Source organism: Terrapene carolina, unplaced genomic scaffold, assembly GCF_002925995.2.
Source record: "Terrapene carolina triunguis isolate 2854851 unplaced genomic scaffold, T_m_triunguis-2.0 Scaffold31648, whole genome shotgun sequence".
NCBI classification, from domain to species: Eukaryota; Metazoa; Chordata; order Testudines; family Emydidae; genus Terrapene; species Terrapene triunguis.
The window spans coordinates 9,115-36,168 of NW_020695999.1; the positions used below are offsets into that span (position 1 = coordinate 9,115).

At 40.0% G+C, this 27,054-nt stretch overlaps 1 protein-coding gene across 1 annotated transcript; it reads right to left on the reverse strand.

The window, feature by feature from the left end:
* Positions 1-26,631, reverse strand: LOC113409262 (fibrillin-2-like; the record flags this gene model as incomplete). Its single annotated transcript, XM_026662979.1, has 10 exons — positions 1-1,666; positions 4,374-4,545; positions 5,661-5,892; positions 9,993-10,112; positions 13,995-14,123; positions 14,789-14,905; positions 17,883-18,005; positions 18,929-19,054; positions 20,865-21,071; positions 26,506-26,631. Coding segments are annotated over 10 exons (1,727 nt in total), but the record flags the coding sequence as incomplete, so codon positions are not given.
* Positions 26,632-27,054: the final 423 nt, after the last annotated feature.

Sequence of the window (27,054 nt, forward strand, 5' to 3'; positions counted from 1 at the left end):
ATGACGAGTTACAGGCACCAGCTGTCACAAAAAAAAAAAAGCACCATGGCGACATACATGTAACACAGAATGGTACAACATTAAAAAAAAATTGCTAAAGAAAACTAAATGTCATGTACAAACATCTTTCTTACAAAATAGGCTAGGATAAAATGAGGCATATGGTGTATAACTACAGTATTAATGAAAGTTCTAAAAACATGATTTCAAATATATTTTCCTGGTCTGCACTGCGTAATTAGTTTGCACATATGGCAGTCCTGAAACAGCTCAATCCTAGTAAATGCACCATTAATCCAAGCCAGCACCAAACAGAGTGAAACATCAGGTGTTCCCTTCAAAGGAAAGACTTTTTTTTTCTTCAGCTGCCTACAGTAATGCAAGTATGTAGAGCACCTTTTGTGAGAATGAGGTGTTGTGGTAGCACATGTGGTACCTTGAGGTTATCGGAAGGAAATACAGTACAGGTTGGCCTGCAATGGTAATGGTATCACAAGCAGTCAAGGTATTTTGCTACAGTGGTTGTGCCTCAGCTTCCATTATTTCAGGTGGCTGATACAGAATATAGTCCTAGTGACCGGCAGTGAAATATGATCATCTTTACAGAGCCTAATATTGTAATTCTAGTCATTTAAAACTTTTTTTGAATACTCAATGTTTTTGAAGCGTACTTTTCAATGTCTTTTAGAGGATGGTATCAGAGCTGGTAATAGCATGCAAATGTTTTTTAAAAAGTATTTGGACAACTGGCATACAAAAGGAAACCTTTTTCAAATCTACTGGATTTTTTTTTAAGAATACCTCTAAAATAGCTCAAATTTATATATCTAAAGAAAAACAAATGTTTCCCTTTTGTTTACATAGTTTGTAATTTCTCCATATATTACTGCATTAAAATAAATAAACATCTATATTTTTTTAATTAGCACCTATAGCAAAATACCCAAAGTGTTACAGACTGCTAACAGGAAAAAATTGTTCACATTTTTGTGCCATTTAGTGCCATGTGTTGACCTCTTGAACTTTAGTTTTAATATACTTTAAATTGAGGTTATATAAAGGATACAGTAACCATGGTTGCCCTTGTAATCAAACTTTTGACCATGGCAGAGTCAGTCATTCCTCCTGCCAGGGTCATTCTGCAGTCTTGGCAGGATGGAAAGATAAGTCTTTTTTTTTTTCTTCTTCTAAGTCATTGACTCCTTAAAGCTTTTGAAAAGTAGACATGCTCAGGTGGATAAATAGATGAACAGAAGTGATTCAAGAACTGGATTAAGTCTAGAAGAGGTGGCTAATAGAGTTCAATCCACAATCTCATTCTGAGCACTTCTCCAAGCTCTCCTAGGAGGTAGTTGTCCACATTACTATCTTCCAGTTTCTTTAGCTCCTTCTTCTTGTATAGAGGAATGCTAGTGATTTCCAGTGTGTAAGTGCCAGGCACTGACTTTTTCTTAGCTGTGTGCAGATAACTAAGTCCATCCCTCTGATGGATTTGAAAGATGCCATAGTCATTGCCGTGGGAGATGACATAGCGGACATGGTTCGTAAGGGGCTGTATGGCTGGCATGAATTCTAGAATGTGTTCTTTGTTACCAAGTCCAGAGAAGTTCAGCCTCATCTTCAAAGGAGAGTCAATGTCTAAGCTTTCCAAGCTAATCTGCTCAATCTGAAGTGAAAGAGAAGGAAAGGATAGTTGGAGAGAGACACACGCTCTATATTATTCCTAAAGCAATGCAAGTTAGTGACTTTGATTAGTAACAGTTTAATTCCTCTCTCAAAAACTGCAGCTGTGAAAGAAGCCATTTATAAATCCTTTCCAGCTGGGAGATCTACTCAGTTCCACATAACACACCCTGTAAATCTTTAAGGCTTCTCACACGGTGCTGTAACTTTAATTATTCTGTAAAACCCAAGTCCACAAAAGGTTCAGTTTTCACTCTTGCCTCAGAGTTGACATAATTTCATGCTTGCTCCAAAAAAAGTACTGGTTTAACTCTGCAGAAAAGAAACAAGAAGTATCCCACTTTCCAACCTGTTCTAAATACCTCATCATACTTCCATATGAAAGATTATGGAACCCTGAACCGCTATACTGGAAGTTCTTTGAAGAATGTTTTCTGTATAGAAGCTTCAGTGAGAGTCTACATCCCGGCATTATGAGAAACTACGTTCAGCAGCTGACAGTGATAAGAGCAGTGAAAAAAAATCTGCACTACTAGCAAACTGATCTTCCCAAAGGGGGAAATTTTTGCTTTGATGTAACACAAATGGAGTTAGTACAGGCATGAATTTGTCCCAGTGTGTTTGATATGAATACATATAAGGGGGAAAAAAAGATAAATTAATCTAATAGCTTTGTTATAACAAAAGGCAGGTGGTTGTAGGTGAAAACTGTTCTTCATCTAATGAAAGAGCTATGAAAGGCTGCGACTTCTTTGGGAAGCCTTTTCCTTGCTTCTCTCTTTTTGATAGATCTTTACTTCTCAGGAAATGACTGGGTTACCATTGTTCTCACTCTGCTGCACTGCAGAACTTTACCAGTTCAAGTCCTTCTGCATCTATAACTGGGGACAGGATGCACTCAAAAAGGGTCAAATCCTATTACACTACATACCATTATGCACTGTAGATTAAATCTGTGGTTAAGTAAAGCAAATTGAGGGTGGCTGCAGGTGCTGCGACAAGGTGTTCACTGAACCTCGGGCATGCTGCTAGCCAACAGGACCCAGACGATCCCAACTTAGATTTTGTTTAAACAATAACAAAAAACCCAAACTCTGTTTGCTGTGAAAATTCCAAAGTGAAATTAGGGGATTTCACATAAGGCTAATAGCACCAGATAACAATATGGTTTACTGCCATGTGAGAGCTATAGTAACGAGACTAGGGTACAGTGAACTAGATAGAAAAATTAATGCTGTATGAGGGAATTTTTTACTTTATTTGGAAGGTGCTTGTATGTTCCACTGCCATGAATGGAACATAAATAACTGGATAGCTTGGTAACAAGATGAACACACTAGATAGGAGTGAAGTAATGACCTAGGGGTACCATACTGTCACCAGGTAACTGTTTGTACATCATCAGAAGTATCAAGTGTAAGAAACCACTTTTCTCTTACAATGGTTAATGTGGCTAACTATCCCCTCCCCCAGATATAAATGAGGAAATTCATTCTCCTCTTTCTGCCACTATTTCATGGGACGCCTTAGCAATAACATGCTTTATATTAGACGTGCACAAAAGGCTCTTCTCTTCGCCGAGATATTTAGATAAAGTTCAGATGTTTTCATTCCACATTCTACTTTCTGGTCACTATGCCAAGTCCACACACAACCCCTTGTAAGGCAGGGATGGCAGCACTAACAAGCTCTTCAGAAACTGCCATCAAAGCTAATCCATGGATCAACATTGGAACAATGCTCTAGAATGCTATGCAACAGCCTTCCTCTCCGGAAGTGGTGGAGGCCACTTCCATGCTATGACCAACCTTTTGTGGACCAGAGAGTGGAAATGCTAACTCCTTGTGTCAGGGTGGTGGTCTGGCTGAGGAGCGCCACAGTTTGCTTATGTAAGAAACTTAGTCACTACTACCATATGTAAATCTAGCAGTAAAAACTTACTGTAATTGTCCATAATGCTTTTCATCTTCAATCAGAGCCCTTGTAAAAACTATGAGAAGATTTATATCTCTTGGTTGCTGTTTTTTTTTTTTTTTTTTTTTAAACCAAATCAATAGTTTCTCATTACTGCAGCTTTCAGCAGTTGGATTACTGCCATAAAACAACATCCTGTAATGCAGATAACCACTGATTTTCTGCATGATGCTGTAAGGGGTAGGGGGAAGCTCTTGAGCGGTACACACTGCAACGGGCAGTCTGTCTCCCAAACTGGCGCTATGTAACCTAACAGATGTGCTTTTGCCCTAAGGCTTCTTGGTACCTCAATAAAAATTGAAAACAACAAGGAGACATGCCCAAAATGCATCCTAAGGTGGGAGTCAACCACTGATCCCCATCTCCATTTGTCAGAAATACACTAAGGAAAGTCTTGAGCCTGATCCAGAAGTATGGTTCTGTGATATTGGCAATTACATCACAATATGATTAATTTACCCTTAAACACATATACAAATAGCTCAGGTTTAGAAGCTAATCATCATCTTGTAAAAACTCGATGGCCACATAAGCCCGCACTGTTGTGACTACAGAATGCTGTACAAGATAGTCATCTGGAACTTCAAAATGACTATGGTGATAGAACTTTACTCCTCCTTGTGTCAGCTGTGTAGTGTTTGACATACCATGGAGTAGTTCTGATTCCAGGACTGTTAAGTATACATATTAGCTAGTTTGTTACGGTATTCACTCACCTCTGCTTGCTCAGTTTCATTCACACTTCTTTTTTTCCTGCTGTTTTTATTGGCGTAGCCATTGATTTTGCATTCATAACATGCTTCAGGGGACAAAGCATTTTCTTCATCTACATCTCCACCCAGAGGGAGGTACTGGCCTTTGTTAAATCCCATTCCTGAGACACAATGGCTGTTGAATAGGGATGATCATATGAGTGACCCATTTCTCAAAATGTTCATAGACAGATAACATTTTTCTTTTCACTTCAGTTTTATGTCCTCATTTAGATGGACGTAAGCCCACATAACCCCTTACACTGTTACATAATATCTCCATTTCCCCCCAAGATGTCTGTGGAATAATATTTTAAAATTTGTCCTGTATAGTGTAACATGCTCAACAAAGGATGGTTATAGAGCACCCTAATTCTCAAAACACAGAACACTAATACATTACAAAGAATATATCTCCAACGGGACATTTGGCATCCAAAGTAAATGTTCTGACTATTTCAGGCCAATGGGCTATTATATTCAGTTTGAATTATTCATTCTCTCTTTTTTCTGCTTTGTCTTTGGGTTGATCAGTGCAATAGAAATTCCTTACTAATCATTGTAAAGATGTTACTTCAAAGGAAAAGTACAGTTAGATGAGGAATATCCTCGTACCATTTGGGAAAGTGCTCCAAATACACAATGTACTGCCATCAAAAGGGGAAATCACAGCTATTACTTAATTTTGCTCATATGCTAGATGTAAATGATGCTCTTTTGCAGTGAACACACACAAACCAATACTTTGTTTCCTATGTACCACAGATATATAAGGGCAATTCCTTGTTCTTATGCACAACCTAAGTACATGGGTGGTACACAGAAGAACTATGCAGATAGGCTTGGAATTCTTTCCCTAACCCAGAGGCAAGGCACATAGCACTGGTGCAGTGTCTCTTCAGTGACTTCTGCAGCACCTATGGCCTGCTACATGACCCTGCAAGGCAGGTCAGGCCAGTGGATCTGCATGGCTCCAAATGAACTGGCCTTGCTCCATTTCCTGGCTTGTCTTTGCCTCCACTTTCTTCAGGCCTACTGTAGAGACTGCCATAAGGTTGTATGGACCGTAGCATGCAGAGGTGTTGGAGGCCCTGTTTGCTCCTGCACTAGTTCTGTTGCCAACTGAGTTTTCTGCAGCTCTTGCTTTGGTAGCTCTTGCTTTTTTATGGTGGCCACTTATTACAATGCGTTATACAATCATCATAAGTGTTATGAAGGAAGAGTGTTTGTGAGAGGGAGAAAGAGACTCACCCTTGTCCAACTCTGTAGTATCCAGGAGGGCAGCCACAGAGATAACCACCTTCTGTGTTGGAACAGCCGTAATTGCAGGGGTTTTTAGTGGAGGAACACTCATTCACATCATGGCACGCACTAGAGAACTGGTCATAAGAAAATCCAGATGGACAAGCGCACTTGTAACTTCCAAGTGTGTTGTAGCAGGAAGCAGTGCCACAAGCATTAGGGTTGGTACATTCATTTTCATCTAATAAGCAAAATAAAAGATTGTTTATCCAGATGAGAAGATACCATCGTGGCAGGTTGTAGTCATAAACAGCTTATGATTTCCAGGGAGGGAAAAATATTTATTGCTAGAATTTTTAGTGCCTCACACAGGGCCTGGGCATGTACCAGATGTAGTCCTTCCCAATTTACAACTCTGACTACAAATGCAAGCTGTAAGCCTCCCCTCTCCCCCTGACATTCAACTTAGCCGAGGCTCAGCCTCCCTCATAGAAATTGCTACACCACTGGTCCATCTAGTCTATATTCTCTTTCTGACAAGAGCTAGGTTTCAAATGCTTCAGAGGCCCTCAACTCTGTATTTTGGAAGTAATAAACTCAAATTTCCACTGAGATGTTTTCAGCCAGTTCAGGATCATGTTCTTTGCTGTTCTTTTTCTTTTCCCAGTAACACCACAATTTCCCCAGGGTACTATTAGGTGAGGATAAATCTGCAGTGGAGAAGAGTATTTTTGTGGCTTTCCCGCCTTAAAATAAAGGCATTTGAGTTCATGCAAAGACTAAGTGCTTCACCCATAATTCTATTGCAGGACCTGGATGATCTTAACTATTTTACTCTGGAGGGGGTGGGGGATTTAGAATATTCTAAAAGAAACCAGTGCTTCTCTCACACACAGTATTAATGGGATGGCTGTTTGGGCATGGTTATAGAGCTCCCTAATTCTCAAAACACAAGGCCATCTTTGCTCTTTCCTCACTGAGAGTGTGATACGTTGGTAGGGCAAGCTTCACTAAACATGACTCTAGAATCCTTGTTCACAATTTACTTTGTATCTCACTGGAGAGAAATTAGGTGAAACCAGAATCCTGCATGAACAAGTTAAAAGTATGTATACAGATATACTATATCTCTGTTCATTAAAATATCCTAAACAGCACATGGTTTTAAAAATGCTTCAAAAAATTACATTTGGCACAAGTTTATTGGGTATTTTATTGCTATGTTTAGCAGAGCTGGAATATTGCCAACAAAAGCACATTTGGTAGATTTGTAACCAGGTTGTGTTGTTCTGATATAATTAGATCTGACATTTATATGTGGAATGTCTTTCCTAATTGGGAAACCAAATCAGATATACAGCAACAAAATGAACAAGGGTGAAAAAGCTGTTTTTATAACAAAGTAAGAATTTCTCCATGTCTGTGCAGCTGTGGTATGCAGACAAATTACCATGTAATAGAAGTTAATCTTATCGTTTACATTGAGGTGCACCACATGAAGTGATTCCATAGAAAAATAATTTTTGAAATTGCAGTGCGTAGGAATAATACTTGAAGTAATACTTAGAAGATTGTTTTAAACATCGTCATGAATTTAGCACTTTTTTGAGCCTTCACTTCCCTCTGATATATCCTGTTGTAGATCTATATTAGGTCATTTTAAAGCATATGATGATATGACTCTTTACCATAGTTGAGAGTCTCATTAAATTTTTAAACTGAATTTTCAAACTATTACCACAATAACTGTAGTCAAATCATGATAGACTCAAAATGTCCACTGGAGAGACAAACATGCTCTACAAAAAGCAGCAGCAGAGCAATGGAAATGATTCAATTCTTTGTAAATCCCGCCCCCATCCCCACAAAAAAAAATTGACAAGGTCCCTTAAGCTCTAAACTTTTTGAACCTAACTGGTTTCACATATGAATGGAGTGTTCATGAATAGCTAGAGACTATAAATACATCAAGTGAGTGAACTTTTATTAGGTTTCCCCACTTTATTAGGTTCTCTACTCCCTTTTAGGATGTTAAATAACTCCTCACCAGATACTGAAAGTTTCTCAGAGCTCTTTCAAATGGTATCTAGAGAACTCATTTCCAGATCCTATTGCATTCTCTTGAACTGAACATTGTTGCTGTCCCATTTCTTTACACTCTTCTTGCTGTTCTGATGTCTGGCTTTGCAAAATTGAAGTTTCTGGTATTTTAAAAATCATTTTTGGTGTCATTTGAACACTAGTTTTTAAATTTCCCATTTCTTCCTATAATGCATATCCATTTTTGTAATTTATAAAAACAATGTGAAATATTTATCAATCCTCCAGTTTCCTATTTTCATGCTATTTGATTCTTTTATCTACAATATACAGTAAAAGCTGTTTTATCTGGCATGTTGGAGAATGGGGGGGTGCTGGTAAATGAAAAATGCCAGTTAACTAAGAGGGAGGGAGGGGGGTGCAGGGCTGGGGATTGGGGTGTGGAGTGCAGGCTTGGGGAGGGAGTTTGGGTGCAGGAGGAGGCTTGGGGCAGGGGTTTGGGGTGCGGGAGGAGTTGAGGGTTGCCAGATTCGGGAGGCGCTCACCTGAGGTGGTTCCCTGGCTGCTCCCTGGTGCACAGCAGGTGGCTCTGTGCGCTGCCTACTGCCCCTGCAGCTCCCATTGGCCCCGGTTCCCAGCCACTGGGAGCTGCGGCGGCAACACTTGGGGCGAGGCTCCGCACTCCACCCCCGCACTCCCTCCTGCACGCAAACTCCCTCCCTCTTACTTAACTGGCAACCGGCCTATAAACTGGAATTTCAATGAAGATCAGAAATGCTGGTTTATAGAGCTTTCTGGCTGGTGAAGTGCCGGATAAAACACCTTTTATTGTAAAAATGTAAACTTTTATTATAAGTGGATACCTTAAAACTACTCTCAAAACTAGCAATCTGATCAATATAAGCATTTCTGAGATCCTTTTTATCCTTTAAATTAAATGCGGTATACTTTATGCATCTTTGGTTCTTTAAAAAGTGAATTGTGTGCAACTATTGGCCTGACAGTCCTGGATGCTAATATCCTCTGTTTCTTATGAGAACAGATATAGAATGGGCTGTGGAATATGAACCAAAATACTTCAAATGGCTAGAATAACTGCCTCTTTAGTCATTCACATTCAGTTCTTGACTTCTCTACTAGACTGAAAACACCAACTCATTCCCTATACCACAGATTAGTGGTTTTCAAACTGTGGTCTGCGGTACCCCTGGGGGTCTGCAGACTACATCTAAGAAGGGATCCATACCTTCATTCGAAATATTTTAGGGATCCGCAAATGAAAAAAGGTTGAAAACCACTGCCATAGATTACCAAACAAACAGATGCCAAATGGTAAACCTTATGGAAATATCATATAGAATTGCTTATTAGTTTTCTATAGGTCTTTTTGTAACTATCTGGTATAATTTTCTTTTGACATGTAGCTCTGGCATAATTTTTTTTTATCCCTGCTACAGGATGGTTTTTAAAAAAGCACAGAGAGAGGTGACATTTGTACTCATTTCTGTAGATTGCTATAGAATTTACATTAAGCCATATTGCTTTCATCCATCCATTCCAGATAGGATTTTTACATAAGGAAAAATCTCTTGCTCATTATAAACCTTGGGATAGATATGAATCTGTGATTTAGAAGTAAAGTTATATTCTTATGATGTTATGTAATTTCATCCTTCCCCACTTTTAAAAAACAGTTTTTCTCCCAAAAATATTGAGTGGGCACTGCTGACCTTACATTTGATCATCTTTCCTTCCCTTCTTGCCCTTAAAAGATATATGGATCACATCATCTATTTGTCTTTGTATTTGAAAAACGTGGTGTTCTATTATGTTTTTATTGTATTCTTGCTAATTCTGTTTTACAGAATCCTGAGTGCGTGGGGGAGAAATCCTTATAGTTAACCTTTTGTCTTTATTTAATTTCATTTGCTTCTATTGCTGCTGTATATATCAATTGAAAGGTTTGTACATTTGTGGTTATCTGTGTCTATTAAGTCAATAGCTGTAAAGCGCTGAAGTGCTAACTATATCTTAGCAAGGGCTTTACAGGCCTTCCGTGGAAATTATCTTGAATTTCCATGTCTTTTCCTCCCATTGCAAAGCAGTAACAGTCAGCTGACATGATTTTATGTAACTATACCCCTTTCAACTGCATAAGTCAGAGAAGGGCTACACAAGTTTAATGAAGTGAAGTAGGTACCGCTGAACCTAAAAGATGTTCATAGGGTTTCTGAAAATCGGAGCATTTTGTCATTGTTATGTAACTTCTGGACTACTGCATCGAAAGGAGATTATTCTTACCAACACACTGATTCCACTGATAATGTTGAATGTACCCTTGTGGGCACCCACATCTGTAGCCACCCAGGATGTTCTGGCAGCCATGTTGGCACCTATGGTTTCCATCACATTCATTCACATCTGCCAAAAAAACAACAAAATGTGGAAGAAGCGATGGTTGCACAAACTGCAGACAAGTAAGCAAACCAACCCCACCATCACACGCAACTTACTTCAATAACTGTAATTAAAGGACCATACTTTATCCATAGAAGATTTTTCACCCAAGCTTGATGCTGCAGCCGTAATTTGGCTCCTTACACACACTAGTAAGTTCAGATGAAGCTTATGGAAATATTTGCTTTAGTAAGAGTTGCAAGACTGGGCCCATACACGGTAACTGCACATGGTGTATTTGGTAAATATTGGATACGTGCATAGGACCTGACCCTGCAAAGTGCTGAGTGTTTCCTGGGAGGCCGGTGTTCAGACCTACCAGGACTGGGTTCTATAGGGCACAATCCCCATGTTTTCTTTAAGATTTGTTACTTCAGTAACTATGTTTCTTAAGATAACTATTACATCCATTAAGTGTGATTATCAAGTTATGTAATTGCTGTATAAACTATCCAGCGGCTTGAAAAACATTGAATGCGCATAGGACAAACTGCAGGGTTTTCAATGTGCCATGGAGTCCAGGAGCTCCATAAAATTTTGAGAAGTGCTTACATGATTTAGGAGTCTAAGTCCCATTTTTCAAAAGTGAGTCAGGCACATAGGCTCTTAAGTCACTTGGGTGGTTTTTGGAAATGTTACCCTTATGACCATTGTGTGCATCTGGGGTGCAAATCCAGATTTTTTTTTTTTTTCAGCTTTCATTAGGAGCTTCTTGCCTATGTTCCAATATGCTGTCTGAATTGAAAGCAAAGCCTTTGAACATAGTAATGCATCTGGGATGTTTTGCTTCAATAGAGGGGAACCTACAAATGGCAGTTGTGAGGGAAGTGTGCAGGAATTTGCAGGACTGCTATGCAGACTTCCACAAACGCTGTAGAACTCTTAAACTATAGCACAATAATTGTATATCTAGAATCATTAAATAATATTATCAGAACTTCCTCCAGAATTGGGACAAGACTTTTCTAGACTGCCAGTCACAAGAGGGATTCTTAGTTTTTCGTTATGGTTTCTGGAACACCCGTGTCCATTTAGATTTCTAAGTTTAAAGTACAAATCTTTGGGCATACATCTAGTTTCCAATAACTAGCTTTGCAAGGACTTTTGTTGTTGTTGTTGCTAGTTTGAAAGGCACTGAGAAATACAAACATGTAAGATAAGGACAGAAGTGGTCTAATTTGTCTACCTATACCCAGTAAGGAAAGCCAAATTAAAAGGTTCCCGGGCTATGTGCGAAGAAAGGTGAAGGGGACGGCCATAAGGGAAAAGAGAAGGCAAGAAAACACTTCTGTATTAAAGTCTCCTATTTTAAAAAAATATGTATATTCATTAAAAGTTTCACCTAACAGCAAGTTGTAAGCAGCCTAACAAATGTCAGGGAAAGCATACTGTGTTCACTAGACTATCAAACTCCCAACTAGATTTCTCTGTCTTGTCATTAGAAATGTAATTTACTACACGTGATCTCCAAAAATTTGAGGCAGACTTGCAGTGCTCAAAACTCAAATATTGTTTGTGGTGATTGAACTGCAGTCTTTTTTAATTGCTCTAGCTTTTGTGTATTTACCTTGTAATTGTGTAGTATTTACACTGTAAAACCCCCACCCTTGTGTAAATAAATGGCTAGCATCATATTCACTACGAGCAAAAAAGAGCACTCGCATGATATTTATCTTGTAGAAAAAAGGGGTGAAACATTAGTTTAGAACACCTTAACATGTTTATGTAAGACTCCGACTCTTCCTATTCCGGACATTTATAAACAGTGACTGGGAAAACACTTTTCATCATATTCTAAAAAGTTTTATTGTCACATATTTCAAACTAAAACCCTACCCCAGGGGCCATGCATATTCCAAGATTCCTGTGGAAAAGTGCTTCAAAATCCCAACTTTCATATAAAATAGAATGTTTCTAGTGCTTATGGTTGTGACAATTATAATCTGTTCAATTTTTTTAAGATTAACTGATGCAGTGTCGCCTGCAGAGAGCCTAAAATAATAGCATTGGAATTTGGCATTTTTTCAAGACGCCAGAGAGTTCAGCATGTCTGCCGTGGAACTTTTCACTTTGCTGTCTTGTGCTGCCCTGTTGGGATCTGGCTGCAGCTGCCACCTATGCTCTAATTTTCCTACAAAGGAACTGGTTTTCAGTTAGAGCTTGTCAGGAAATTGTTTTCCCATTTGGAATTGGGACGGCAAGTTGAAATACCATATTTTTGTGAACAGAAAATTGGAAAAAATGTTGGTTTGGGTCAACTGAAACTTCGAATTTAAATCATTTACAAAAATTACTCTAATTTGTGTAAATTTTGTCTTGAAACAGAAAACAGAAAATTTTCCATTTAAAAATGTCAAAATGTGGTGTTTTGACAATTTCCAAACTGAACATTTGTTTGAGTTGCGAAATTGAAACCAAAATGTTCCTGTTAAATATTTTCACTGCTCCATGGAGCCAGAACTGGAGTCCAGCTGCTCCCAGGAGTGTAGGCAAGCAGTTAGGCTGCTTGAAAAAAAATGTGCAATAACCGAGGAAATAAATTGCTCCCCACTTCCTTGGTGCACATGAGAAGAGGGCCTGGGAAGCTGTTTCTGAGCGGGGCAGCGATCGATCCAATGGGAGTCTATTTATCGCATCTAGTCTAGATGCGATAAATTGACCGCTGAACGCTCTCCCAGCGACTCCAGTACTCCACCGGAGTGAGAGGCGCATGCGGAGTCAACGGGGGAGTGTCAGCAGTCGACTCACCGCAGTGAGTAGATAGATCTAAGTACATTATTCACGTAGCTGAAGTTGTGTAACTTAGATAGATTCCCCTCCCCCCCCCCCGTGTAGACCAGACCTTAGCTTTAGAAATAATAGTCATACATGTCTTTTTTGAGTATTTTCAGTGATGAGATAGACTGGGTGTGTTTGCAGGTTGCGGGGGGGGGGGGCAGGAATGAAGGGTATTTTATGGAGATAGTATGCATTACTGTTGCAATGGAATGTGGGGGCTACAGCTGGACACGTGTCTATGTGGACACGAGAACGAATGGATATAAACTGGCTGTGGGGAAGTTTAGGCTTGAAATTAGACGAAGGTTTCTAACCGTCAGAGGGGTGAAATTTTGGAACAGCCTTCCGAGGGAAACGGTGGGGGCGAAAGACCTCTCTGGCTTCAAGATTAGGCTAGATAAGTTTATGGAGGGAATGGTTTGATGGGATAACGTGATTTTAGTCAATTAGGCAATAACGTGCCATCGCTGGTAAAATGTGGGTCCGGCTGGAGAATCTTGACTGTATGCTCGGGGTTCTACTGATCGCCATATTTGAGGTCGGGAAGGAATTTTCCTCCAGGGTAGATTGGCAGAGGCCCTGGAGGTTTTTTGCCTTCCTCCGCAGCATAGGGCAGGGGTCGCAAGCTGGAGGATTCTCTGCGACTTGAAGTCTTTAAATCACGATCTGGAGACTTCAACAGCTGAGATAAGGGAAATTGGGTGGGTCAGCTTTTGTGGCCTGCATCATGGGGGAGGTCAGACTAGATGACCATAATGGTCCCTTCTGACCTTAAAGTCTATGAGTTAGTGCCTGTTGCGCTGCAGAGTACTCAGCGTTCTGCTTATGATACTACTTGCAAATTGAACTGTGAGTATGTACAACAAAACAGTAGGATAAGCAAATTGTCGATACAAATTTTCTGAACTACATTCCTGTTTTGTTTTTTTTTCATATGTCTACTCTAAGGCTAACGGCCTGATGCTACAACTCATGCAAATACTCCATTTGACCTCAGTACGACTACTCACGTAAGAAAGAACTGCAGATTTCTGCCTTAGCAGAGAAGGTATGGCCTTCAAAATTTACCTTCACAGTTTAATCCAGTAGAATCCAGAGAGAAGCCTCTCTGACACTCACAGCTGAAACTTCCAGGAGTGTTTTGACAGATTCCTTTTGATCCACAAAGTGATGGCTGTGAACCACACTCATTGTTATCTAGAAAAAAAATGCAGTGATTAAAAAAAATACGTGTACAGGAGAAGAAAGAAAGTACATAAGGGATGGGATTAAGAGGTTACACATACAGAGTAGTTTGCACCTACTAAACTTGCAAGTCTAATTACTTAATTTGCAGATTTAGAGCCATAAGTACTTAAATATTTGTGCTTGTACTGTGATTCAGTCTCTGGTGCAAAATACAGGTACAGACTGGGTGAGGAAAAAGGAGGATGGTCTTTTGAACATTTGGCCCACTGTACACTACAGATGAGGATGGCTTTAATTGGTAAGACATATATGCAAAATTTTTTGAAAGACATCTGTAGCTATCAAGGGAAAGAAAAATATCTTTAATCTGTTTTTGATTGCTTTTTTTTTTAAGTCAGATTTTAATATTTTACCTCTGTCTCTATGTGGTTACATTTAGAAACTACCTACAAATAGTCACTACAAAAATGCTTATTGTAGATGAGCTTCAGATATTTTTGCTTTTCATAATTATCTGCCTTTTTGAACTACTGAGAAATAAAATACTCTCCATCTGTGTATTAATATTAAATCTGTGGTACAAAATAAATAGATCAAAAGGCTCATATTAAGTATTGCCCTTGTTTTTATAACAAAGAGAAATGTACAAAAACTTTGTGTTGAAGTGTTCTTACCAATACAAGCAGTATGATGTTGAGTGAAGCCTGGTGGACATTTACATGTGAAGCCCCCAAGAGTGTTGACACAGAGGAATTGGCAGTTGTGTTGTTTGGTTTGACATTCATCGAGATCTGAAAGTAGCAGATTTATCTTAGTAAGACTCAGTGAAAAAGATTTAACCATATTTGTTCTCTTTAAAAAGATCATTTGAAAGTACTTCCTTTTTAACTTAATAATAATTTTTTTTATCACTTGAAGCTTAAATCTGTATTCATCAGGGAAGTACATGCTGGAGCAAGTTAAATAGTGTTATCCCTGATTCTCTACTCTTATTTACACCAGCATAAAAATTGGTGTTAATACAACTTGAAGTTAACAAAGTTACACATGTAGAACTAGTGTAATGGAGTGGCAAATCAGGCCTCTTAGCCACTGTAGTGAGGCCGACTGGCCTCCCTCCGAGCAGCAGAGCAAGGGACGATTACACTCCCTTTGGAGGTTGAAGCCTAGATCGCCCCCCCCCCCCCCCCCCCCAGAAGTATAAAAGGCAGGCCTTGCAGCACAGTTGGGGCAGAGCCTGCGGAGGAGGACGACGCTCCACCCATTCCGCTGCGGCCCAGAGGGGACCTATGCCTGCCTGTTCCCGATCCTCAGAAGCCGACGAGGACTGTTCCAGAGTGCCTGCTGCCGTGTACCTGGAGGAGCCAGAGGAGGCCTTGAGGCTAGAGGTACAAACCCCGGGGAGGCAGGAAGTGGCTCAGGGACAGCCACGGAGCAGCCAGCTGCAGAGCCAAGCATGGCTCCGTCGGCGTGTTGCGGCTGCATCCCCGCCGACGCTGGGGCAGCCAATCCTGCCTCTGCCAGGGCCCTGGGCTGGGACGCAGTGGAGTAGGGTGGGCCCGCGTCCCCCTGCCACCCCACCCTGGGGTGGTTGACTCCCTACACTATGCAGGAAGACTCTAGCCCTGAGGAAGGAGCCTCCCTTACCGGCTCACCCCCATGGACAGTTTGCTGGCTGCCTGAGCTCTGCCCAGACCCAAGCCAGCCCTAATAGACTCTGTATAAGGGCTGACAGCTTGAGCCATCCAAACCCAGGCTAAAGCCTGACAGTGACTAGTGATCGCCCAGCCCTATTGTGGCTCTTGGCTGTCCTGCAGACTCTGGTCCTGGCCAGACAGGACCAACCTGAGTGGCCTCCCTCCGAGTGGGAGAGCGAGGGACCATTACAGCCACTCATTTTCTGACCATCGTGCACCTAAAGTAAATTAGCATTCGCCTCCTACTGCAGTTGGAATTGGTGCAAGGCTTTTTCTGAGTCATTCTATCTTTTTTTTTTTTTTAAATCCAACTTATACCTGTTTTATACTGAGTTGAATGCCGAATTCCTGAAAGTTGTATGCCACTTATACCTGACATGCAACATATACCACCTTCTATATCACCACTGACTTTGGACCAGAGATTTCCCTGGGAGCTGCAGCTGTTATATCACTTCTTGGAGTTGAGGGTATTTATTAGGGCTGTCAATTAACCACAATTAAACATTTTTAATCACACTGTTAAACAATAGAATTCCAGCTGAAATGTATTAAATATTTTGGATGTTTTTCTACATTTTCATATATATATTGTATTCTGTGTAATTGAAATCAAACTATATATTATTATTATTCTAAATATTTGCACTGTAAAAATGATAAACAAACGAAATAGTATTTTTCAATTCACCTCATACAAGTACTGTAGTGCAATCTTTGTCCTGAAAGTGAAATTTACAAATGTAGATTTTTTTGTTTGTTACATAACTGCACTCAAAAACAAAACAATGTTAAACTTCAGAGCCTACAAGTCCACTCAGTCCTACTTCTTGTTCAGCCAATCGCTAAGACAAACAAGTTTGTTTACATTTACAGGAGATAATGGTGCCCTCTTCTTATTTACAATGTCACCAGGAAGTGAGAACAGGCATTTGCATGGCACTTTGGTAGCTGGCATTGCAAGGTCTTTACGTGCCAGATATGCTAAACATTCGTATGCCCCTTCATGCTTCCATGCTGATGACGCTCGTTAAAAAAAATGCATTAATTAAATTTGTGACTGAACTCTTTGGGGGAGAATTGTATGTGCCCTGCTCTGTTTGACCTGCATTCTACCATATATTTCATGTTATAGCGGTCTCAGATGATGATCCAGCACATGTTGTTCATTTTAAGGACACTTTGACAAAACGCAAAGAAGGTACCAGTGTGATATTTCTAAAGATAGCTACAGCACTTGACCCAAGGATTAAGAATCTGAAGTGCCTGCCAAAATCTGAGCGGGATGGGGCGTGGAGCATGCTTTCAGAAGTCTTAAAAGAGCAACACTCTGATGCAGAAACTACAGAACACGAACCACCAAAAAAGAAAATCAACCTTTTGCTGGTGGCATCGGACTCAGATAATGAAAATGCGTCAGTCTGCACTGCTTTGGATTGTTATCGAGCAGAACCAATCATCAGCATGGATGCATGTCCCTTGGAATGGTGGTTGACGCATGAAGGGACATATGAATCTTTAGCGCATCTGGCACATAAATATCTTGCAACACTGGCTACAAGAGTGCCATGAGAATGCCTGTTCTCACTTTCAGATGACACTGTAAACAAGAAGTGGACAGCATTATCTTCTGCAAATGTAAACAAACTTGTTTGAGCAATTGGCTGAACAAAAAGTAGGACTGAGTGGACTTGCAGGCTCTAAAATTTTACATTGTTTTATTTTTGAATGCAGGGGTTTTTTCTACATAATTCTACATTTTGTAAATTCAACTTTCATTATAAAGAGATTGCACTACAGTACTTGTATTCGGTGAATTGAAAAATACTATTTTGTTTTTTTTACAATGCACATATATAAATACAAAGTGAGCACTGTACACTTTGTATTCTGTGTTGTAATTGAAATCCATATATTTGAAAATGTAGAAAACATCCAAAAATATTTAAATAACTGGTATTCTATTATTGCTTAACAGTGTGATTTAATAACGATTAATTTTTTTAATCGCTTGACAGCCCTAGTATTTATAAAGTAGCCATTGCTAGATGTAACTGACAACTTTCTTCACCTTTACATGTCTTTCCATCCTCTTGCAGGATGTAGCCACGGGGACATGAACACTGGTAGCTTCCTTCTGAGTTCTTGCAGATAAAGTTGCATGGTTTTGGAGACTGGGAGCATTCATCAAGATCTAAGTACAAGAATCAGTAATTAGTAAAAATATTCAGTTACTTACAAGAATGCTACTGAACAGCTGCATAAATCTCTAATTTTTCCAAATTATTTTTATAATTCTTTCCATGCTTTCGAATTGTCCTTTTCTTTACAGATGCAAGCTACCAATGAAATAACCTGAGAGGGTGGATAACTGAAGCAACAGTGCATTTGCTTAGAGGATCAGCTAGAACAGTTAAACTAATTTCTAAAGACAAAGCCTCTTACTTTATGATCCCTTTAGTCTTAATTAATGGTAACTTCCTGACATGTCCTTTGGAGCAATTAATTATTAGCCTCTACTCGCCAAAAGCTTATTCCCCAAACCATGATTTGTCTTGTTAGTGGCCAGTTCAGTGGTATCTAAGGTCTGGTCTATACTACCCGCCTGAATCGGCGGGTAGAAATCGACCTCTCGGGGATCGATTTATCGCGTCCCGTCGGGACGCGACAATCGATCCCCGAATCGGCGCTCTAACTCCACCAGGGGAGGTGGTAGTAAGCGCCGCCGACAAAAAGCCGCAGAAGTCGATTTTGCCGCCGTCCTCACAACGGGGTAAGTCGGCTGTGATACGTCGAATTCAGCTACGCTATTCACGTAGCTGAATTTGCGTATCTTAAATCGACTCCCCCCTGTAGTGTAGATGTAGCCTCATTCATGTTGTTGCTGAAATACCACTAGGTTAGCTGAACTGTAATATCCTAAATCAGGTCTCAGAGCTCCCCAAAACTAAATGTGAAGACAAAAATGTATTTTGTGAAGAGAGGAAGAGAGAGAATTTTTGTATTCTGAGGCTTTAAAGAATTTACCTGGGAATTTCACTATGAAAATAAACACTTCATTAAAAAAAAAATCTGTTGGATTAGCAAAAATACTAAGCATTACAGTGATAACCTTACCCACACAGGATGTCCCACTTATTTCAGTGGTGTAGCCAACTTTACAAAAGCATCTGAAGGAACCCATTGTGTTGATGCACTGGCCATTTCTACACAGATTTGGCATGACCTTACATTCATCAATATCTGGAGAGGAAATATAAACAGGTCACCTTTTAAAATATGATAAGGAGAAGCTCATTAGTATCACATTTGAATGTGACATCTACAGTCTAATTGAATCTAGAAACATCTAATTTTTAAAACCAAGCTCATTACCCTCCCCCCTGTTTTTTAATTCTCTCACTTGCCTTTTTTGAGAGCTGATAAAATGATCTTGTTCTCAGTGATAAACTCCAGTTTGCTGACCCTGATGGAATTACAGGACATTGAAACAGTACTGGGTGTATACAGATTCCTTTTTTACCCTAATATTCTACAAACTTTCCCCCCAACATGCTTCTACTACAAACGCCTATTCCTTACTTTGTCATTAGAGATGGGCCCAATCCAATCACCCTTCATATTTTTGTTAAATTCTGTTCTACATCTGGATCTGAACTCTGTAACTTGGTCCAACCTAATTTCTCTTGCTGATGTACTGAGAAACCAAGCTCCAGTTTTACAAACTTAATTTACACAATGTTTATATTTAATAGAAGTGAATTTTCTTTAGATTGGTTTGATTTTCTTTTAACATTCATAAGAATTAAAAACTCATGTTTATGCTTATGATTTCTTTGTAGAAATCTGCAGATCATACAATGAAACTATTGTAGGGGGGGGAGGGATAGCTCAGTGGTTTGAGCATTGGCCTGCTAAACCCAGGGTTGTGAGTTCAATCCTTGAGGGGGCCACTTGGGGATCTGGGGCAAAATCAGTACTTGGTCCTGCTAGTGAAGGCAGGGGGCTGGACTCGATGACCTTTCAAGGTCCCTTCCAGTTCTAGGAGATGGGATATCTCCATTATTTCTTTTCTTTCTTTCTTTCTTTCTATTGTGTAGCTACAGGTTTCAGCTGTTGATGCCTTTTGGCTCATGTATCTATGTTTTGTAGCATGCAACAGCTTCTAGATCGGGGTGGACAATAATTTTCGCAGGGGGGGCCACTCCACGAATTTCGGTAAGTTGTCATGGGCCGCACATTTCTACTATATTAATGGAGGAGGTGCGGGGTCCGGGAGGGAGTTTGGGTGCAGGAGAGGGTGAGGGGTGTGCGCTTTGGGAGGGAGTTTGGTGCAGGAGGTTGGGGTACGGGAGGGGGTGTGAGGTACAGACTCAGGCCAGCGGCTGCAGCCGGCACCTATCTGCGCGCCCTTTGGGGGAGGGAGAGCAGGTCTCCGTGCGCTGCCTGCACCCGCAAGCACAACCTCCAGTTTCCGGCCAATGGGAACTGTGAGGACGGTGCTGGGGGCGGGGGCAGCACACGGAGCCATCTCCTTCCTCCTCCCAGGGGCATGCAGAGACATGTTAGCAGCAGCCTGCTGCTTCCGGGAGTGGCGTGGGGCTATGGAAGGCAGGCAGCCTGCCTGAGCGCCCCGCTGTGCCACAGGACTTTTAGCGGCCTGGATTTGGAGATCACAAGGGGGCAGAGAAGGCCGGACAGAAATGTTAGATGGGCCAGATCCAGGCCGCGGGACATATTTTGCCCACCCCTGTTCTAGACAGCTTTTAGCCTTTCAGTTTTAGTCATTGTTTTAGGACTCAATTCTTGCTTATATGAATATTCCCACAGCAGGCACTAGGTAAGGATTTGTAGGTGCTGCCCATTGAAAAGCATATGAAATAAATTATTGGATGTATAGAAAATACCAAGCTGAGCAATTTTGCAGTAAACTTCAGAAATGCTGGTAACTTCAGCTAAACATCTCAGAGATTTAAGAAAGCATGGTACTTTCTGTGTTATCTTTTGTCTATTTCCTCTCCTCTACCTCTTCACCTGCTCTTCCCACAATTACCTCTTCCATCTGTTGTATATCCTGGTCCATGTGGACAGAGTTTCTTATATTGGGTGGTTCCTGGCAGTGGACAAAGCTCACACTGGTTACCCCAGCCTCGCCCTCCATCACAGCAGCACTCTGACTTGGTGACAAGGTTACGGCTACTGGAAGCCATCTGGCACATTGTCTGTAAAACTTCAGCAAAGCAGAATCCTTGGCGGTTATCTGAAAGGAAAGTGGAGGGGCCAAGAAAGAATGTGAGCTGGATGTGTATTAAACAGGAAGTCTCACTGATACTATTATGGTCCATTATTGTTACATATAAATGCTTTTAAAAGTGAACTAGAAAAAAACTGCTGTGACCCCAGATTTATGTGCTGAGTGACTCTTATAGCAACCAGTCTTTGGGGAGCATTTAGCATATTAATATGGTTTGTCTTACCGTACCCTAAAAATACTTTGATAATCTACTGCTCTTAAAGGGTTGCTAGGACTCCCCCAAGTGAGTCAGTGGTTACATGAGACCTGGTATCGGTTATGTCCCAGAATAATACATCCTGGAGCATCCCCCAGTGAACCTGGCAGAGCAGCCTACTTGTGTGAATGATAAAATAAACTGGCAAAACTTAAGTGTAAACATGGCCTTAGCATGCTAAATATCCCCCAATTAGCATATTTTTTTACACAGAGGATACCAACACTAGTAATAGGTCCAGTATCATTGGCCTGATTTGTTAGTTAAAATGGACTGGATTGCCTCATTGCACGTTATTCTCTGAAAGTAGCTCTTTTACTGGTAAAATTTTTCCTTTCAAAGTAAAAATCAGCTGTATTTTACTAAAAGTGATACACCATAGATCATATTCATTCCTGGATTTTCATTGGCTTGTGGAAGCATAGTATCTCCATCCTACACCTAGGCAGTGTAAGGAAATCCATCAGGAGGGATGTTGAGGAAGCAGAACAAATTTTAACTTGTTCTCTGCTGGGGAACCCCAAAAGACACCGGGCTAAACTGATTCAGATGAGTGGTTTCTGCTGGTGGGGCACTACTTACATCTTACATTTGTTCTGTTAGATACTGTGAGGGAGGACAGGTGACAGCAAATTGCCTGATCGTCCTCTGTGCAAATCTACTGACTAATAGAATCAGCAGGTACAAAGAGCTATAACTTACATTTCCCTGCATAAGTTAGGGTTTTTTTAGGTATGCCTTTATTGTTCCACTTAATTTGAACCACCAGCTAAAATTACACCGTGATATTAAATGGTCTCCTCATTAAAAATATAACCTGTATTGCAGCACCTTTAGAGAGATTAACAAGATCCAATTTGGTTGGAAGAGAATTATTTTCTGTAAGCACAGTGTATCTATTTAGTTAAGAGATGTTCCTGACTTAAAGCTTTCACGTTTCACGGTTTTAAAAAGGAAGCTACAAATATTTATTAAGGAAATTAGGTAACTAACTGTGATATCCCAGCATACATCATGTGGTGACATCATAGCTACCATGAAACATTGCTAGAATGTGGACCTGAATCATGGAGCAGCAGATTTTTAGTGTGGGGTATAGTTTGAAATATAAAGTATTTATATATTTTATTGAATATTACTTCAGTCCTTTAGGGAATTACTTTATAGCCTTTACCTAATGGCCACGTATGCATCCATTGTTTAAAGGAGTAAGGATTTTTTAATTACTTTATGAAAACTGATTTTAATAATTGTAGATATACAGAAAACTTTTCCAGAAACCTGTAAATGACTTATGAGCCTAACTACTGGTGGGTTTCAATGGGATTTAGGCTCCTCAGTCATTTAGGTGCTTTTGAAATTTTTTACCCATGGTCATCTAATTAAATTTACCAAAGACAAGCAATCATTGTACTGTTCCCTCCCCCCCCCTAATTTTATTAGTCCACATTTAGCTATCTTGAAATCTATTGGATTTCAGTCAGTTCAAAATACTGTACAGAAGGCAATAAAGTCAAGTGCAGTTACACTGATTAAAGCCTATGGCTATCAATTTTAATTCTGCTTATGCTTAACTAATTTAAATATCAGTAAAACTTTACACTTGTGACTGAATTTTCCTACTGTGGAGCCATACTCTGAAAATGTCAACAAGATTCACTTTCTTCTATATACTAACTAAGAAATAGCTGAAGTCAACTAAATAGGTATATTGTGCAAGAAATGTTGAAAGCTAGAGCTCATTGAGTACATGCTGACCTGGAGTTCATACAAAGCTTTGATTCATACGTAAGCTAAATGGAACTCTGACACAAGACTGCACAATCTGATCAGCAAATGTATTGGGCTTTAATTCTAAAGAAATACCCAGCACAATGCATTGCAGTGATACCATGACCCTAAAAGCACTGAAGGGAAACAGCACCAAGCAAACTCCCCCAAAATGTAATTTTTGAAAATATCTGTTCATATATTTAGTTCAAAAGAGCAGTGTATTTCCTTGGGACTGATGTTGGGCTGGGATTAATAGCCTGAGCCATCCTCGCTCCATTTGGTCACTAATCTTCAGAAGTGCCCTGCACCTTGAATGTTACTACTCTGTTATGGAATCAACACTCTGTTGATAACAATTTACGTGGAACTGGTTATACAGTAAGTAGGAAAAAATATCACAATCCTTTTTTAATGCAAAAATTCCATTAAATATGGCTACACTTTCACTTGTTGGCATTGTAACATGTTTTTACAATGTACTGTATTACCATGAATATTGCTCCAGAGTAGATCTTGCAGCTGCACTTCATTTGATAATAAAAGAACAACCAGAAAGCAATTACACAGTGCAGAGTGCCAGAATATACTGAATCAGCATGTAATAGTAACTACAAAATCTTTTTCCTAACTTTTTGTAAAATCTGTTTTTTTGGATTCATAATTGGTCACCTAGGTGGGAGATTAAATGCACCCTGCCTCACCTGCAGGACTTGATTCTGGCACTGCAGCTTCAGATGCCGCTCCTGTTTTAAGAAAGATCTGCTGGCTTCTGTGTTTAACTAGGCTTCGGTAACACTAGCTGCCAAGACAGAAATCATCAGCTCTTCTGGCTGATGATCCGTCCATGGTTCTCTTGTAGAAAGCATATCCTGGCAAGGGCTTCCCTCATCTGGTGGTTTTTCTTGGCTCTGACTAGCTAGCCATCCAAGCAGAGATGCACATATGCCTTCCTTTTTCTAGTCTGCTACCAGCACCATCATTTTAATGCCAGGTTGAATGGGAGAGCCTGATAATGTTGTGAACCATACGGATTGCTGGTCTGATGTGTTGGGTTTTGAGCAAAGGTCTCCATATTCTCAATGCAAATTTCAAGTACTTATGGTAATTGGATGCAAATTTAGTGACAGAGGGCTAGTGTCACAAAGGGGTTTAGGCACCTGCTACTTTAGCTGCCCAAATCCAAAAGTCAGATGGAGGGGGGATTAACAATCTAACCTTATAGGCTCCTGAAGTCCCTAGGCATTGTTTCCACTGATAGACACCTCAAGTGCCTACATTTCTGCTGCTGGACATGCACAAAACCACCTGAGTCCTGATGCCTAAGCCCCAGTGGGAGTCACAAACTAGGCATTCCCCTGCCTACCTAATCCTCAAGGCTTGATCCAGTAGGCATGCGGGGGAGGGGGGATGTTCCTGTAAATATTTAAATATTCATTGGCGTAGGGAGTTGAACCCAGGTCTTCCCCCATCTCAGGTGAGATTGAGAAGAGACTCATCCCAGAGTATCCTATAATGACGGCACTCGCCTGGGAGGTGGGGCACCTGGGATCCAAGGCCTTCTCCGCACCATGCAGAACAGGAGTTTGAATCTAGGTCTCTAACATTCTGGTGAGTGCCCTATCTATTGGCAATAATTGACTAAAAGCACCACCACATACCCTCCTCTTCCTCAGGCACCTAAGCCAGGTCAGCCCTAAATCCAGGTGAGAGTTTACAGCTGAAATTCCCAACTGGAGGGAGGCACCACCTGTTTAAGCATCTAACTCTCTTTGAGAGGCAGGGCTTAGGCTACATCCCTCTCATCAGCATATCATATTGGTTAGTTAATGTGGATCCCTGCTCTAACTTTTCCAATGCGTAGTGTAGACAGCCTGGGTGCCTAAGTGAGAGTGGCAGATTCCACTGGGCAGCAGGGTGCCTAAAAGTCAGATGTTGCAGCACCTAGTCTTAGTCCCCTTTGTAGCTAGCCTGAAATCTTCCTGTGTAGGATGGGGAAGCAGGGATATCAGTCCACCTGTTGAACCAGTCATGATGCTGATGGTGATTATGTCGATGCTGAAGATCTGCTCGTAGGTTCAGAACAGGGATTTAAATTATCACTGCAACTACATTTGGATGAAGATGTTTCCCTTGAAAATATTTCACAAGCAGGATCATGAAACCCAGTTTCATTCAGTGGCACATTTACTCTTGAAGAAACTGATTTCCTGCATTTTTTGGGAGGAGCATAAATCCTAATGTCTCAACAATTCTTACAGTTGTAGTTTGCTTTAGAAGAATTATTTCGTTTCATCACTTCAGTTCATTCAATTGCTTCTCCCCCCCCCATCACTTCTTAAAATGTTAAGCATTTTGAATCAGATAAATTCATACACTGATGTCTGGTAATAACCAAAATATTAAACAATAACCAGTTGTTTGCTCTGCTGAATGGTAGCTTTTATGTTTACTAGTTAAAATGAGAAACCCCTTTGTGAATTCAACACTATGAAGACTGAAAAAAATCCAAGATATTATCACATGCCCTGCTATCTTCCAGAAGTTACTAGAGTCTAACAAACTAAGCCCGGCCGGACAGTTAACAACTCTAGTCAAACTCTCCTTTCTTCAGCATGCAGTAACAGCTTCATCAACCACTCCTGCCCCTCTCCCAAGTTATCAGTGACTGCATTCATTTGCCTTCCTCTTCAGGTTATTAGACTATCCTAAAATTGTTTCCAGGTAGGCATAAGATCCTTCAAGTTTGTATTAGCTCCCTTTTAATTGTTTAGAATTTATTTAAAATGTTAATTTACAGACTGAAATTAGAGCCTATGACATATAGAATTTTGCCAGTAACATTTCCTGTTCTTACTTTAAATGTTCATACTATAATAATCTCCATTTAGCAAAACAGTGAGTTAGGAAAAAATTAATCAAAATAGTTACTGAAAAGTAATGATTTGTATTTATTTTTTTACACACAACTGTACAGTATAACAGATCTAACATTCAAATTCTGTAGCAGCAGTATCTGGCTCATAAATGGAATAATTAGAAATATTTTGCTCTTAATGTGAGATTTGTTATTTAACATTAGCATCAGCCTCGCTTACCCTATATGCAAACTTTTTTCCTTCAGCATGAAACCACCATTTTTCCTGGCTATGTTAATTATTTTTCCCAGAAATAAAATAAATCATTGTTTTCTCTTTGAAAACTCAATTTATCTTAATCCTGAAAAACAGATCAAGGATTGTGATTTAATCTATTATACACACAGCCAAGAGACATGTGAAGTACTCGGGGTCTGCATTATTGGTAGAAATCTTAGCAAGCAGCAAGCATAAAATATTTTTTATTTAAATATTATTGCACAGCGTTTATACTTTTTCATGTAACGGGAAATGTATGCCAAGGAAATCAACTTACCAAGGCACTCAGTGCCTGATGGGCTTGACTGGAATCCTTCATTACATTCACACCTGTAGCTTCCAATAATGTTCACACAGCGACCATTTTCACAGATACCTGGCTTGGTACGGCATTCATTTTCATCTTTACAAAAATATCACACATACACACACAATAAATATGATTTAAAACTTATCTGAATTGACAGACTAAAAACTGTCAGTTATTTACTCAGCAGGCAAAGAAAATTCAAACATTTTGGTAACTAATATATTTGTATGCGGTGGCCAAAAGACAGCTGAGTAAGCCTCCAAAAGCTGATGTTCACTCTTCTGTTGAGAACTCAGCACATTATGTGCTTTGAAGAAGGTATGGAAAAATATAGCAACTTAGAAAGATAAACCTTGTCAATTTCCTACCAATTATAGTAAGTTTTAAATGAATCATGGCATAAGCTCACTGCACTACAACTTTGTCCAGCAATTAGCATTAAAATGAAATTTTATACACTAATGAAGTCATTCAAAATAAAATAGTGTGAGCCATTAAGAAACAGAAAATTAATAG